Genomic DNA, 17,726 nt, shown 5'->3' on the forward strand with positions numbered 1-17,726 from the left:
ACACATATTCCCCCACAATTAGTTACTCTGGATGTGAAGGTGGCCAAATAATCATGTGACCTATGCCACAGTCCTTACAGAAGTTAGTGGGAAGAAAGAGTTGAATTCTTTCAACATTCAACAATCCTTTAGTCTGCTCCTCCTACATGCTTACCTACATCTCTGCAATATATCCTAATTCTTGGACATGTTCTGGTAGATTAATCTGTTGACAGGTGAAACATTTTCCCCTAGGTCAAACAGCGTACATGAGAGTCAAGATGTAAACTCAGGATGCCTGGCCTTTTAGCTAAATTCATTCAGTCATGATGCTCCTGAGTTTGTTGATTGATGGCTTCATTATATTTTATAGTTAGCCTTATGGTTTTTGCAGATGAACTACTTAGAATGCTTAACTAGTCTGAACTCCGTCATTCACAGTAGAATGGCACAAACATTATCATTCACTTATAGTCTCTGGAATTTGAAATAGGTTTGGCTCAATAATAAAGATCACAGCAAACCAGAAAAAGAATAGAAAATTCATTTCTCCCTAGTTCTGAGACCCTGTGAATTCAATCTTTATTGGAAATGATGACTTGGGGCTCACCTAACACATTAAAACCACTTTTAAAAAACAATCATATATTTTGGATTTGATTACTCAAAAATACAATATGATATATATATATATACATATATATATATACACACATATATATACATATATATATATACATATATATATATGTATATATATATATATGGTCTCTTAGTCTTATTTAGGTTGAAAACTTGAATGAACCTTATATAAATATCCATTCTGGATATGGGGGATGGAACAGTTATTTCTGTGTTATGTACAAAAAAAATGGATATAAATATGAATGTCTGTCCTCTAACAGTATGTATATTCTGGGGCCAAGTGTGTTTTCCTCCCTTTAAAAAGAAAATTCCAGGGAAGTCTTATCTTGAAATATTTGTATAATTACCTATTTAATTTTGCAGCAGACATTTCAGAAGCTTATATTTCACTTCAAATTCAAGAGTTAGTGAATCATTTTTCGTTCATTTAGCAGATGTTTATGTTAGTTGTTCCTCTGTGCCAAGCTCTGGTTAGGTTTTGGATCAAAACGGCAGAGTCCCTGCCATCATGGATCTATTCTAAATAAATACTATCACGATTAAACAAGGTGATTAGAGGGATCTGGGAGAGGTACATTCAATAGGGTCGGGGGACAAAGGTGGTTCTGAGGATTTAAACTGAGATCTGAAGGAAGAGGTGGGCTACAAGAAGATTAGTAGGAAAAGCATCCAAGGTGGTGTTAAGGGCTCTGATGTGAGAATTACTTGTTTTATCAAAGGGCTACAAAAAGTAATGGGAATTCAAGGAGAGAAATCAAGGAGAATGGGAATTCAAGGAGAGAAATCAACAGTCAGATATGTTTGATCACTAAGGTGGAAACAATTGGAAATTTGGAGATTTCTTAAAGCCAGCTTTTTTATTTTAATGATGGAAAAACCGAGGCCAGGTAAGATTGAGGTGTTTTTGGTCATTTTCAAGTTCAATTGTGACCTGGGTCTCCCATCTCCCAATTTATTGCTTTTTCTTTTTTCTTTTTTAAAATATTTTTATTTTATTATTTTTAAAATTTATTTATTTTTTTACATTTATTTATTTTTGAGAAACAGAATGAGACAAAGCGTGAACAGGAGAGGGGCAGAGAGAGAAGGAGACACAGAACCAGAAGCAGCCTCCAGGCTCTGAGCAAGCGGTCAGCACAGAGCCTGACGCAGGGCTCAAACCCACAGACTGTGAGATCATGACCTGAGCCGAAGTCGGACGCTCAACCGACTGAGTCACCCAGGTGCCCCAAAATATTTTTTAAAGTTTATTTATTTTTGAGAGAGAGAGAGAGAGAGAGAAAATAGGGGAAGGGCAGAGAGAGAGGGAGACAGAGGATCTGAAGCAGGCTCTGTGCTGATAGCAGAGAGCCCGACATGGTTCTCGAACTCCTGAACCATGAGATCATGACCTGAGTTGAAGTCGGATGCTTAACTAACTAAGCCACCCAGGCGCCCCTCTATTGCTTTTTCTATTAAACAAAATTACTTTTGTTGTGTTGGATCTCTCAAGTATTGGCTTTTACAGCTTCGAGTTGAAACCTTTACAGAGTTGGCAAACATTTATTTAGGCTTTCTTTATAATCAATAACAATTGCCAAACACATAGCAATCGTTGTGATTTGCATCCTTATTAAGAAAATCACAAGGAGTACTTTAACTCTTCAGTCATTTATTGACTTTAGCCTCTAGCTTGGAGATCTTTTAGATTTTTTGTTGTGCATTAAGAAGAAATTCCTGTTTACGTTTAATTTCCACATAGTCCACTTCAGTTTGAAACTAGATATTGTCTGTCTTGTTCAGAAGAGGGGAATTTTTTTATTGCTTCCAATCATTTCCCGTTATAGACCTATTGGCTTGCTAGAGGTCTCAGCTATAATTTCTGTACTTTTCTTTTTGATAAATGGCAAAGCTTGAATTTTTGAGGCCAATCATTTATATAAATTTCAGGTATGCTTTATATTTAGCTACCCTTCTACTTCTAATATTTTTATTACTTTGTGGAGAAATGAATTGGACAAATATTGTTGACAGCTCTCTTTGAGTTTTTTTGTTAACCTTTTAATCCATTAATAAGAATTGTTATGAGCCTTGCTCTATATCCTAATAAAACCCTTCTACTTGGTGATGATTATACAGGGTAACTAACATTGTCCCAAGAGTCATGTTCAGTGGGAATGGTAACTTGACAGAGCAGAGGGTACAAGAATGTGTCGCAGAAACTTCAAAAATTGAAATGGAAGAAAACTTACGTGGCTTTGGGAGGACCTAAATGTACTCTGTATTACAAAAAAAAAAAAACTAAAACTACAAGATTTTTGTATATGCAGATGACAGGATTCTTTTTCAGTTTTATTGAAGAAAAATTGACAAAACTGTAAGATATTTATTAAAGTGAACAATATGATGATTTGATATACATATACTTTGTGAAAGGATTACTCCCACTGAGTTAATTAATACATCCATCACCTCACATATTTACCTTTTCTGGTTTTGCAAGAGAACGTTGAAGTTCTACTGTCCCAGCAAATTTCAATTACACAATGCAGTGTTATCAATTATATTGACCACGTTATACTTTGGATCCTCACACTTTATTTATCTTATAACTAAAAGTCTGTACCCTTTACCAACCTCTTCCCTATTTCTCCCTATCCCCCAGTTCCTGGCAACCATTTTTCTCCTCTTTGTTTCTATGAGTTCAACTTTAAAAAAAAATTTCCACATGTTGAGTGTGACCATTCAGTATTTGTCTTTCTCTGTTTGGCTTATTTCACTTAGCACATGCCCTCCAGGTTCATCCATGTTGTTGCAAATGACAGGATTTCCTTGTTTTTTAATGCTGTATACATTTTCTTTATCCATTCATTTGTCAATGCATTTAGGTTGTTTCCATACCTTGTCTATTGTGAATAATGCTGCAGTGAACATTGAGATAATGATTGTGTTTCTTCTGGATATATACCCAGAAGTGGGATTGATGGATCATAGGGTAGTTCTATTTTTAATTTCTTGAGGACACTCCATAGTGGCTGCACCATTTAACATTCCCACCAACAGTGCACAACACAAGAGTTCTCTTTCTCCACACCCCCCAGTGTTTATTATCTCTTATCTTTTGGATAGTAGCATTCTAACAGGTGAGAGGTGATGTCTCATTGTCATTTTGATCTGTATTTTCCTGATGATTCATGATGCTGAACACCTTTTCTGGTACCTGTTAGCCATTTTTTTTTAAATAGTTTTTTTTTTTTTAAATGTTTGTTTATTTTTGAGAGAGACAGAGAGACAGAATGCAAGCAATGGAGGTGCAGAGAGAGAGGGAGACACAGAATCTGAAGCAGGCTCCATGCTCTGAGCTGCCAGCGCAGAGCCTGATGCAGGGCTTGAACTCATGGACCACGAGATCATGACCTGAGCTGAAGTCAGAGGCTTAACCAACTGAGCCACCCAGGGACCCCTGTTTGTCTTTTTTTTTTTTTTTTTTTTTTTTGGATAAATGTCTGTGCAGGTCCTTTGCCCATTTTTAAACTGGCTTTGTTTTGTTGTGATGTGGCTTTGTAAGAATTCATTATGCATTCTGAATATGTAGTTTGCAAATATTTTTCCTGTTTTATAGGCTACCTTTTAATTTTGTTATTAATTTCCTTTTCTCTACAGCTTTTTAGTTTGATATAGTCCCACTTGTTTATTTATGCTTTTGTTGCCTTGCTTTTGGTGACAAATCCAAAAAATCATCACCAAGACTGATGCCAACAAGGCTACCCTGTATGTTTTCTTCTAGTTTTATGGTGTCTGGTCTTACATTCAAGTCTTTCAGCCATTTTTGAATTAATTTTTGCTATGGTGTAAGGTAGGGGTCCAGTTTCATTCTTTGCATGTGCCTGTTCATTTTCCTAGCATCATTTATTAAAGAGAACTTTCCTCATTGTATATTTTTGGCTTCTTTGTCTGTCATAAGCTAGTTGACCATTTCTGCATGGGTTTACTTCTGGGCTCTCTTTTCTGTTTCATGGATCCTTGTGTCTATTTTTATGCAAATGCCATACTGTTTTGATTGCCATAGCCTTGTAGTATAGTTAGAAATCAGGAATTGTGCTCCAGTGCACATGGAATGTTCTCCAGAATAGACCATATACTGGGACACAAATCAGCCCTAAGTAAGTACAAAAAGACTGAGATCCTACCGTGCATATTTTCAGACCACAATGCTATGAAACTCAAAATCAGCCACAAGAAAAAATTTGGAAAGGTAACAAATACTTGGAGACTGAAGAACATCCTACTAAAGGATGAATGGGCTAACCAAGCAGTTAAAGAGGAAATTAAAAAGTATATGGAAGTCAATGAAAATGGTAACATCACAACCCAAAACCTCTCGGATACAGCAAAGGTGGTCATAAGAGGAAAGTATATAGCAATCCAGGCCTTCCTAAAGAAGGAAGAAAGATCTCAGATACACAACCTAACCTTACGCCTTAAGGAGCTGGAAAAAGAACAGCAAATAAAATCCAAAACCAGCAGAAGACAGGAAATAATAAAGATTAGAGCAGAAATTAATGCTATTGAAACCAAAAACAAAACAAAACAAAACAAAAAAACAATAGAACAGATCAATGAAACCAGAAGCTGGTTCTTTGAAAGAATTAACAAAATTGATAAACCCGTAGTCCGTTTGATCAAAAAGAAAAAGTTAAGGACCCAAATAAATAAAATCAAGAATGAAAGAGGAGAGATCACAACCAACACAGCAGAAATACAAACAATAATAAGAGAATATTATGAGCAATTATATGCCCATAAAATGGGCAATCTGGAAGAAATGGACAAATTCCTAGAAACATATACACTACCAAAACTGAAACAGGAAGAAATAGAAAATTTGAACAGACCCATAACCAGTAAGGAAATCAAATTAGTAATCAACAATCTGCCAAAAAACAAGAGTCCAGGGCCAGATGGCTTTCCAGGGGAATTCTACCAAACATTTAAGGAAACGTTCACACCTATTCTCTCGAAGGTGTTCCAAAAAACAGAAATGGAAGGAAAACTTCCAAACTCTTTCTATGAAGCCAGCATTACCTTGATTCCAAAACCAGACAGAGACCCCACTAAAAAGGAGAACTATAGGGGCCTGGGTGGCTCAGTCAGTTAAGCGTCTGACTTCGGCTCAGGTCATGATCTCATGGTTTGTGAGTTCGAGCCCCGCGTCGGGCTCTGTGCTGACAGCTCAGAGCCTGGAGCCTGCTTCGGATTCTGTATCTCCCTCTCTCTCTGCTCCTCCCTTGTTCATGCTCTGGCTCCCTCTCTCTCAAAAACAAATAAACATTAAAAAAAAAAAAAAAGGAAAACTATAGACCAATTTCCCTGATGAGCATGGATGCAAAAATCCTCAACAAGATATTAGCCAACCAGCTCCAACAATACATTAAAAAAATTATTCACCATGACCAAGTGGGATTTATACCTGGGATGCAGGGCTGGTTCAATATCCGCAAAACAATTAACGTGATTCATCACATCAATAAAAGAAAGGACAAGAACCAAATGATCCTCTCAATAGATGCAGAGAAAGCATTTGACAAAATACAGCATCCTTTCTTGATAAAAACCCTCAAGAAAGTAGGGATAGAAGGATCATACCTCGAGATCATAAAAGCCATATATGAACGACCCAATGCTAATATCATCCTCAATGGGGAAAAACTGAGAGCTTTCCCCCTAAGGTCAGGAAGAAGACAGGGATGTCCACTCTTGCCACTGTTATTCAACAGAGTATTGGAAGTCTTAGCCTCTGCAATCAGACAACACAAAGAAATAAAAGGCATCCAAATCGGCCAGGATGAGGTCAAACTTTCACTCTTCAAAGATGACATGATACTCTATATGGAAAACCCAAAAGATTCCACCAAAAAACTGCTAGAATTGATTCATGAATTCAGCAAAGTTGCAGGATATAAAATCAATGCACAGAAATCGGTTGCATTCCTATACACCAACAATGAAGCGACAGAAAGAGAAATCAAGGAATCGATCCCATTTACAGTTGCACCAAAACCCATCAAATACCTAGGAATAAATCTAACCAAAGAGGTGAAAAATCTATATGCTGAAAACTATAGAAAGCTTATGAAAGAAATTGAAGAAGACACACAAAAAAATGGAAAAAGGTTCCATGCTCCTGGATAGGAAGAACAAATATTGTTAAAATGTCGATACTACCCAGGGCGCCTGGGTGGCTCACTCAGTTGGTTGGGTGTCCAGCTTTGGCTCAGGTCATGATCTTGCGGTTCGTGGGTTCCAGCCCCATATAGGGCTCAGTGCTGGCAGCTCAGAGCCTGGAGCCTGCTTCAGATTCTGTGTCTCCCTCTCTCTCTGTCCCTCCCCTGCTCATGCTCTGTCTCTCTCTGTCTCAAAAATAAATAAAAGATTTAAAAAAAAATGTCAATACTACCCAAAGCAATCTACATATATTCAATGCAATCCCTATCAAAATAACACCAGCATTCTTCACAGAGCTAGAACAAATAATCCTAAAATTTGTATGGAAACAGAAAAGACCCTGAAAAGCCAAAGCAATCTTGAAAAAGAAAACCAAAGCAGGAAGCATCATAATCCCAGACTTCAAGCTATACTACAAAGCTGTAATCATTAGGACAGTATGGTGCTGGCACAAGAACAGACACTCAGATCAATGGAACAGAATAGAGAACCCAGAAGTGGACCCACAAATGTATGGGCAACTAATCTTTGACAAAGCAGCAAAGAATATCCAATCGAATAAAGACAGTCTCTTCAGCAAGTGGTGCTGGCAAAATTGGACAGTGACATGCAGAAGAATGAACCTGGACCACTTTCTTACACCAGACACAAAAATAAACTCAAAATGGATGAAAGAAGCCATCGAAATCCTCGAGGAGAAAGCAGGCAAAAACCTCTTTGATCTTAGCCACAGCAAGTTCTTACTCAACACGTCTCCGAAGGCAAGGGAAACAAAAGCAAAAATGAACTACTATTTTACTCATCAAAATAAAAAGCTTCTGCACAGCGAGGGAAACAATCAGCAAAACTGAAAGGCAACCGACAGAATGGGAGAAGATATTTGCAAATGACATATGAGATAAAGGGTTAGTATCCAAAATCTATAAAGAATTTATCAAACTCAACACCCGAAAAACAAATAATCCAGTGAAGAAATAGGCAAAAGACACGAATAGACACTTCTCCAAAGAAGACATCCAGGTGGCCAACTGACACATGAAAAAATGCTTAACTTCACTCATCATCAGGGAAATACAAATCAAAACCATAATGAGATACCACCTTACACCTGTCAGAATGGCTAACATTAACAACTCAGGCAACAACAGATGTTGGCGAGGATGCGGAGAAAGAGGGTCTCTTTTGCATTGTTGGTGGGAATGCAAACTGGTGCAGCCACTCTGGAAAACAGTATGGAGGTTCTTCAAAAAATTAGAAATAGAACTACCCTACGACCCAGCAATTGTACTACTAGGCATTTATCCAAGGGATACAGGTGTGCTGTTTCGAAGGGACACATGCACCCCCATGTTTATAGCAGCACTATCAACAAAAGCCAAAGTATGCAAAGAGCCCAAATGTCCATCGATAGATGAATGGATAAAGAAGTGGTATATATATACAATGGAGTATTAGTCGGCAATCAAAAAGAATGAAATCTTGCCATTTGCAACTATGTGGATGGAACTGGAAGGTATTATGCTAAGTGAAATTAGTCAGTCAGACAAAGACAAAAATCATTTGACTTCACTCATATAAGGACTTTAAGAGACAAAACAGATTAACATAAGGGAAGGGAAACAAAAATAATATAAAAACAGGGAGGGGAACAAAACTGAAGAGACTCATAAATATGGAGAACAAACTGAGGGTTACTGGAGGGGTCGTGGGAGGGCTAAATGGGCTAAATGTGTAAGGGGCACTAAGGAATCTACTCCTGAAGTCATTGTTGCACTATATGCTAACTAACTTGGATGTAAATTTTAAAAAATAAAAAATAAAATAAAATAGAAAAGAATGTTATATTAAAAAAAAAAGAAATCAGGAAGTGTGATGAGTCCAGCTTTGTTCTTTCTCAATTGCTTCGGCTATTCAGGGTTTTTTATGGTTCCCTACAAATTTTAGGATTGTGTGTTCTATTTCTGAAAAATGCAGCTGGAATTTTGATAGGGATTGCATTGAATCTGTGGAAGACTTTGGGTAGTATGGACATTTTAATAGTATTAATTCTTCCAATCCATGAGCATGAAATATCCTTCCACTTATGTGTATGTTCAAATTTCGTCATCAATATTTTACAGTTTTTGGAGTACAGATCTTTCACCTTCTTGGTTAAATTTATTTCTAAGTAGTTTATTCTTGCTGATGCCATTGTAAACGGGATTTTTATTTTATGTTATTTATTTATTTATTAACATTTATTTATTGTTGAGAGACAGAGAGAGACAGAGTGCAAGCGGGGAAGGGGCAGAGAAAGAGGGACACAGAATCCAAAGCAGGCTCCAGGCTCTGAGCTGTCAGCACAGAGTCCGAAGCGGGGCTCGAACCCATGAACTGTGAGATCATGGACCTGAGCTGAAGTTGGACACTTAACCAAGTGAACTACCGAGGTGCCCCAGGGGATTTTTATTTTAATTTCTCTTTTTGATAGTTTATTATCAGTGTATAGAAAAACAACAGGTTTTTTTTTTTTTTATATTGACTTGTATCTTGCATCTGTACTATAGTTGTTCATTAGTTCTAACAATTTTTTGGTGGAGTCTTTAGATTTGTTATATGTAATACTAACATAACAGATGACATGATTTTACGGTCATGAACTGGATGTGTCTTATTTGACAACTAGATCTATTATCTGAAACTCTCCAGTTATAAGGAATCTTAGAATCACAAGTCCCCATGTTTGAATCCTGGCAATATCACTACTTGCTTTTACGAGTTACAAAACAGGCCTATTAATGTCTACCTTGTATGGCTATTATGAGGATAAAAAGAGATAATGTACTATAGTGCTTAGCATAGCATTTGGTTCAATGAATGTGAGTATTACAGAATGCTAGATGGAATTTTTGACTATAGCTGTGAAGATACAATGGAAGTAAAATCCAATGCCAAATCACTGTACCCAGAGTTTACCAAGAAGTTGGTCAAAGACAGGTATTGCAGCTATTGGATCCTTCAGCTTGTTAGTGATCTTAAAAGGGTGCTAATAGTAAGAGGGAGGAATGCTTTGATCAAGGCATTTTGCTTTTGGAAAAAGCTATGAGTCCCTCTGATCTTCCCAGGGAGATGAGTGGAACCCCAAACCTAGCGAGAAGTCCACTGTGAGAGTTTATTCTCTGCTCTCTCCAGTTGGTCAGATACAACACTCGAGCCTGACTCCAATGGCTGACTAGGCTAAAGCAGCCTGTAGTAGTAGGATGGAGGTGCCACATGGCATCAGTCAGTCCCCAGCAACTGTCGGGGTAAAGGATGTGTGAGTGTTATCTTAGACCATAAGCGGACCTTGTACATGAGCAAAAGTGCCAGGGAGCTGTAGATAAATGGTCTGGAGGAGTTTTGGGTTCTGCTCAAGAGGACTTCTGCCAGAAAATGAGGGGGGACCTGTAAGCGTTGGAGTGGAGGGTAAACTGCTAAAGAAGCAGAAGCTGAAAAGCAATTAGGGCAGAGGTGGCTTAGCAGACACCTGCATCTTAGGAGGGAGGGGGCTACATAAGTGTTCTTGACAGAAGAATCAGCTTGAACGTCTGCCAGGCTGAGAGTTGAAGCTGATTTAGACTCTGCCAGTCCAATAAGAACTTCCTCATTCTTTATCTCCTCCTCTCTATGCTCTTACCCTAGATACTCAAATCCTGGCTGGCAAGGCCATGAGGAAAGAACACCTGTAGGCAGAGAAAGAAAGACAGCCACCCACACCTACCTTTCCCACTGCTGCCTTTCAGCCTGATGTACACCTGAACAGACAGATTAGCTATTAAACTGAATAGCAGAGTGTTTTGATTAATATCTTGGACTGGGCAATCTAAGCTTGAGTTGAGACTACATTTGTGATTTTAAGTGAAAGCTGAACCTATAATTAAGTGTGATCAGAAAAGCTCTGTTGGAGCTTTCATCTAGGTGCAGGGAACTGTCTTTCTTATTCAATATTATTCAAAAAGCATTGAACAAAAGATATTATTACATTATTAGTTGTGCTTGTGTGGTGTGTTGGTTACATTATTAGTATTGTTGATGTAATAGAAAGGCTACCTTCAAATTCAGCATCACACACTCAAAAAAATTTTCATTTATGTTTGATATTCCTCTGTATCTTTCTGGCTTATAACCTATATTCTTATATCAAAAATTAACTCAGTTATTTAGGAGGACATTTTGTAACCAGGTTTTTCACAATGCTTATCAGAAAGTTATTTTGCTTAAAATTAGTGTTCTTTGAATACTTTACTGAGAAAATTTGATATCCAAAATGAGAATTAGGTAGCATTTACCTTAAAAACTTTCTAGACTGAAATAATTCAGCAGGTGCCATGAAGTAGCACTTTGGGGACTTGATGTTCTATTTGTCCATGAACTAGAGCAAATAACCATTAAAAAATTCTTTAAAAATTTTTTTGTGTGTTTATTCATTTTTGAGAGAGAGAGAGAGAGCGAGAGCAAGAGAGAGCATGAGTAGGGGAGGAGCAGAAAGAGAGGGAGACAATCTGAAGCAAGCTCCAGGCTCTGGGCTGTCAGCACAGAGCCCGATGTGGGGCTTGAACTCACGAACTGTGAGATCATGACCTGAGCTGAAGTCAGACACTTAACCGACTGAGCCACCCAGGTGCCCCTAAAATTATTTTAAATTGATGTATGACATGTGTAATAAAAATACACAATTTATAAAAGTTTGGTTTGATGAGCATTTATGAGGTGAACACATGCATGTAAACCAGCATCCAGTCAAGAAAGAGAACTTACCAACATTCCAGTCTGACTCCTAATATCAATAGTTTTGCTAGTTTTTAAATAAGGGAACTATATTTTTGTGTTTGTGAGATTCATTCATGTAGATGCGTGTATTTATGGTTTGTTTATTTACAAATCTGCATAGGATTCCCTAGACAAACATAAAATAATTTATTAGTCTATTCTATGGTTGATGGACATTTGGATTGTTTCCAGGTTTAGACTCTTAGAAATAATACTGCTAAAAGCATTCTTATACATGTGTTTTGGTATATGTATTGTACATTTTGTTGGTTATATGTTGGAGTGGAATTACTAAACTATAGGTATGACTGTGTTCAGTTTTAGTAGAGCATGACGGTTTTCTAAAGTGATTGTAAAAATTACACTTCTATCATGTGTGTGTGAGAGTTCCATTTACTCGACTTCCTTGGCAACATGTGATATATTGTCTGTTTTTTATTTGAGCTATTGTGCGCCAATTCTCTTGTGAGAAAAACTTTGCCCTAGTCATTGGCATGCCCTCAGTAAACTTCCAAACTAGGATTGAGCTGTTTTCTTAGTCTTCTTTTCTTTCAAGAGAGCATTGCTCTAGCATGATCCATTATTAAAGTATAATTTTTATATTTAGCAAGGAATTAAGAATATCTGTATCCTGGTAAATGCTGCTCAATACTTACCAATAACTTGGCTAAGTGAAAGAATAGCTTATGAAATGTATTAGTCAATATTTTTGAATGCAAGTGCAAAAACTAGTTTAAGTAAAAAAAGTTTTAAGTAAAGTTTAAGTAAAAAAATTACTAGTTTAAGTAAAAAAGGTGACTGAGTCTTCAAGCTGAAAAGCCAGTGTAATTGGCTCCAGGGTCTAAGCTTCACTTTCCATATCAGGGAAAGAACTTCCCAGGCAAAGCTTTCTCCCTGCCTGGGGCAAGATTTTACCTGTAGGTCCAATCTCCTAGCAGTTAAACAGAAACAAAACCAAAACAACAATCATAACAACTTCTTCCTGTTTTCCTGCAGCTCTGTAGCACAAGTCCTGGAATTGAGTCTTCTTGGCTCTGATTGTACATTCCTTGGCTCAAGGTTGGCAATGATAATCTCTGGACCACATGCTCTCAGAGGAGCAACGATTCTCTGAAAAAAATTGGGGTGCTATTACAAGAAGAAGGGAGAATTGTTAGTGGCAGGCAAAAGCAAGAAATCTGCTATAGTCAGATGATTTGAAAAAGGGTATGCAATCCGTTCATTCCACTGGCTGTTACGAGACTTGCCCTTGGATCAAGCAATAGTGCTGGGATGTTGTATACATGGATTGCATTATTTTGGGCCCTGTAGAATAGCTTTTATTGAACTGTGCTTGGACATTCTGTTATCACCCTGCATTAAGAGACAGAATAATAAGCGACCCTGCAGAATTCCTGATGCTATTGTCGGATAGTCCTGAGGACACCGTTTTATTCTATTTCAGTGTCCCCTTCATAGGATCTCATGGGACAAAATTCTCCCTGGTCTCTGTGCCAGGAAGAGTTGAACTATTTTTAAACAACTTTTGTGATTTTATCTTATGAATGCTGTGATTTCTGAAACTGACAATATTTCCCTCTTTGCATTGCCAGAATGATAGAGTCAAATTTTTTTTTATAAGTGGGACTTGAACTCACGACCCCAAGATCAGGAAACACATACTCTACTGACCGAGTCAGGCAGGAACCCTTAGAATGATAAAGTCAATTTTATGGCTTGTTTTAATCAAGTTCAATAGGCCTCAAAGCCTAGATTTTTAGTGGTGACCTCACTCCGTTATTTTTATCTTCTATTTCCTTTAATGTGGTTTCCCATTTCTTTTCCCTTTTTATTTTGCTATATATCCTTTATAAACTTTCTGAAGTCTTTTCTGAAACAAAGTTGAGAAATGAACAGAATTTATGAAAATTTTATTCCATGCATTGAAACTATCACCACAAAGTAAGTAGATTTGCTTGGTTTTGGCAAGAAGTATATTAATAGGACTTATTTTGGGTTCCAGTTTTAGATGAAGGGATTGTGAAACACTACAGGATCAGAAGACTGGATGAAGGGGGGTTTTTCCTTACCCAGAGAAGAATCTTTTCAACACTGAATGAATTTGTGAGCCATTACACCAAGACAAGGGATGGCCTGTGTGTCCAGCTGGGAAAACCATGCTTAAAGGTAAAATGCTTTCAAGCTGTGTTGATTTTGAGGTTAACTCTTTCCCTTCAGATACTGGAGTATTAGTCATGTGATATGTCCGTTCAGGAAAAAAAAGTCATTTGATTACCTATGGCATGGATAGAGAAACCATGGCCTATGAGCCAATACTGTCCCACACTTACATTTTAAATATTAAGTTTTATTGGAGCATAAGCATGCTTATTTATTTAAAAATTGCCTTTGATTTTTCTCTGTATGAACAGCACTTAATAGTTGCAACAGAAACCTTATGGCCCACAAAGACCTAAATATTTACTATCTCATTCTTTTCAGAAAGTTTGCCAACTCCTGACCTTAGGCACTCATTGAAGCCAGAAAATATTCATCCTTTGCTCCAAGAAATTAATCTGGTATCTTGACACTGGAGCACTTACTCATATGGCTGGAGGGAAAAAAAGTGCTGGAATGTAATTCTTATTTAGCTCTGTCTTCAAGGATATCAATATGAAATTGCTAGGCTCATTATCTGGCTGAAATATCTATATAGAAATATCATTTAAGTAACTGTTATAATAGTTTGGCCAGGCCGAACAACATTTATAGAGTTTATTAAATCTATCAGTATTCAATTATTGCATGTTTTACCTAAGTTGATTTAAAGTTATGTAGTGGACTTACATGGTAGGGGGGCAAAACCTCAGCTCCTCGTCTGAGTTCAGGTCTCATGTACTGTCCATGGGACAGCCAGCCCTATGGTTTATGCCTGGATGTCCACTGAAAGCTTCCTGGTGATGCCTGACCAAAATATTATGGACAATTAGAAGCTGAAGACTTTTGTCCAGTATGTAGGGAATTCATTGACTTAAATCCTGCCCAGTGAACATGCAACTTTGGTGTAAGTATTACATGTTGGATGGAATAGGTATGAATGACCCCACAAGAATGGTTAAGCTCATGCTAAGAATAGCTTACCTGATACAAAAGTATGGCTTAGAAAATACTCTGTTTAACCAGTATTGTTGAAAAGTGTTCACAAAGAAGCATAAATGACCTTCTGTGTACTCAAAATGCTAATGACTTGGCGGAGGGGCTAAGAATTTCCTCTGGTAGATAGTAGATTATGAACTCTCGGAGGGCAGGGGTCTTGCCTACTTTGTTTACAGAATGGCACTTTGTTGGTGCTTGAAAAATTATTATTTATTAAATGAACAAGTACATGAATGAATGAACAAATAAATAAATGAATTCAAAATAAGATGAAAAATTTAATTATGCAAAAGTATATGATACATATGGTAAACGCTATAGGCCAAAGAATTTGGGAAGTAATTGTGGATGAAGTGGAACTTCAAATGGGTCTTAACATTGAGAGGATTTAGCTTGGCAGAGGAAGGCAAAGAGGCAGAGGAAGACCATGCCAGACTCAGGCAGGCATGGCATTGGGTGTGGGGTGGGGCAGATGGACAGCAAGGTGCCTCATGTAGCAAGATTTAGGGAGGAGATCAGCTCAAAGAGGTAATGATACAGATTCTGCCATAATTGCTTTCCATTTTAAAGTAATTAGAATAAAATTTACAATATTTTGGTTTTAAAAATGGTTTCTCTTTTTAAAAGTGCCTAGACTATTATTTTCAACCAAAAAATTGTTAAATCTTTTTCTTATAGTTTTTCTAATTATTCTGTGAAACAGGTACAAGTACCAGCGCCTTTTGATTTGTCTTACAAAACCGTGGACCAGTGGGAGATAGACCGCAACTCCATACAGCTTCTGAAGCGATTAGGATCTGGTCAGTTTGGTGAAGTATGGGAAGGTCTATGGAACAACACCACTCCAGTAGCAGTAAAAACATTAAAACCAGGTATGAGAATGAGAATGTCAAAGGTTAAATGGCATATGTTAATTAAAAAAATTATTTTGAAGTTTATTCATTTTGAGAGAGACAGAGACAGTGTGAGTGGGGGAGAGAGAGAGGGAGAGAGAATCCCAAGCAGGCTCTATGCTAACAGCACAGAGCTTGATGTGAGGTTCGAACTCACAAAGTGTGAGATCATGACCTGAGCTGAAACCAAGAGTCAGATGCTTAACCGACTAAGCTACCCAGATGCCCTAGCATTTGTTAATTTTTATAAGCTCAACTTGCCACTGTGAATGTCTGCAAGGTCACAGGACAGCCAATGCAGGCACCAAGCAAGTACTGTAATCATGTTTTCTGGCCCAGGTGACCATAAAGCATAACATGCTTCAGATTCTAAAGGCAAGAGCATGTGCCTGGAATCAGCTAAGTCTTAAAATATCCCCAATGCAAGATTTCAACCAGGCATCTCTTCTCTGGAGTTAGGATTGTCCCTCTCCACATTTTTTCCTAGCCTTCGTTAAAAATGCTAACTTTAGGGGTGCCTGAGTGCCTCAGTTGCTTAAGTGTCCAACTCTTGATTTTAGTTCAGGTCATGATCTCACGGTTCTCGAGCCCCGCATCGGGCTTCATGCTGACAGTGCAGAACCTGCTTAAAATTCTCTCTCCCTCTCTCTCTGCCCCTCCCCCACGCATACACGAGTTTCTCTCTCTCTCTCTTAAAATAAATAAAATAAACTCTTAAAAAGGTGACTTTACTCGAAGTACTTAGAACAATACTTAAATCAATAGAACCTTGGAGATCTTCAGGGAGAAACAATTTTATTAAATACTAATTGTTTATGGTTAAAAGATAAAATGGTCCATCTAAAAGACCTCATATTTGGAAATGTGGGAACTATTTTTTCTTCCATCTTCCTTTTTCCTATCAGGGAAATTAAAAGTGAGTGTACTAAAATAATATTTATTCAGGCAGGCATTATCTCTTCCATTTTAAAAGTGAGATAAGAAAATTTAAAAAGATTAAGTAACTTTCCTGAAATGTACTAGTCATATGATCTTGAGTAAATTTTAAACTGCTCTGTGCCTCAGTTCTATCATTTGCAAAAAAGGGATACTAATAAGGCCAACCCAGCAGGATTATTATGAAGATTAAACTGGGTCATTAGTGGAAATGCTTTGAATAATGTCTGGTAAGTGACCAAGAAAAACTTTTTATTTTAATTATTATTATTACTGTTATTATTATTATTATAAGGTCAGTAAATGGAAGAGCTAGGATCTGAACTCACATCTATCACTATTGCATCACACCCCAGGGGAGAAAGTACAGCGTTACTGTAGTCGCCTCATATCTACATCTAATAACATAGGTAAGAATAATAACTAGAGGCTAGAAATTAGTTCTTTAGGGGACCTTCATTCTTTACTTAACCAGAATTCTTAAGGGTTTTGAAAGCCTCCTGATGGCAGAACTTGAGCACCTGCTGGATAGCACCATTCCTTTGGTGACATCATATCTTTGTGAAACTGGGTTTGTGGTGGTGACTGGGATCACATTCAAGAGCCACACAAAAATTTCTCTGTATTACTTTTTTAAATGGGTATTAAGTTGTTAGAACACAAATACTTTTAAAGTTGCTTTGATTTAACCAAATAATCAATAGAACTCTTAGGTATTCATTTTGGCTTAAGGGCATATCATGAAAAAAGTTACTGAGACAATGAGGATGCCATGAACCAAGAAAGTCTGGGCCCCTCTGGTGTAATAGTAAGAGCATAAAGTTTAGTATAAAATAGAACTGAGTTCAACCTTGCCTCTGCCCTCTGGGACACTGGACAATGTATTAATCTTTTGAATCTCCTCATCTGGAAGTGGGGATTATAATAGTTCCTACTTCATAGAGTTTTATGAGGACAAATTGAGTCAACGTACATAAAATATATGCAGTGAGTTCTTAATGAATGTTAGCTTCAATGGGGATGCTGACAGATGTCCACGGAAGTGCAGATTCGCTAGTGCAGGACGTCTGTCAGGCATTTACACCTGCCTCATGAAGTGATGGAGAAGCACTTTTAAGTGGCTGATGCCGTGTGAGCACTCCAGGT

At 37.5% G+C, this 17,726-nt stretch overlaps 1 protein-coding gene across 1 annotated transcript in view; it reads left to right on the forward strand.

The window, feature by feature from the left end:
* FRK (fyn related Src family tyrosine kinase) overlaps nt 1–17,726 on the forward strand; it is a 107,774-nt gene that overhangs the window by 72,642 nt on the left and 17,406 nt on the right. Inside the window, exons 3-4 of the mRNA XM_053904552.1 lie at nt 13,619–13,782; nt 15,455–15,623. Coding sequence (XP_053760527.1) covers nt 13,619–13,782; nt 15,455–15,623 — 333 coding nt within the window. The remainder of the gene's footprint in view (nt 1–13,618; nt 13,783–15,454; nt 15,624–17,726) is intronic.

The sequence above is a fragment of the Panthera pardus genome, unplaced genomic scaffold, assembly GCF_024362965.1.
Source record: "Panthera pardus isolate Hobbes unplaced genomic scaffold, ASM2436296v1 HiC_scaffold_17, whole genome shotgun sequence".
In the NCBI taxonomy this organism is placed as follows: Eukaryota; Metazoa; Chordata; class Mammalia; order Carnivora; family Felidae; genus Panthera; species Panthera pardus.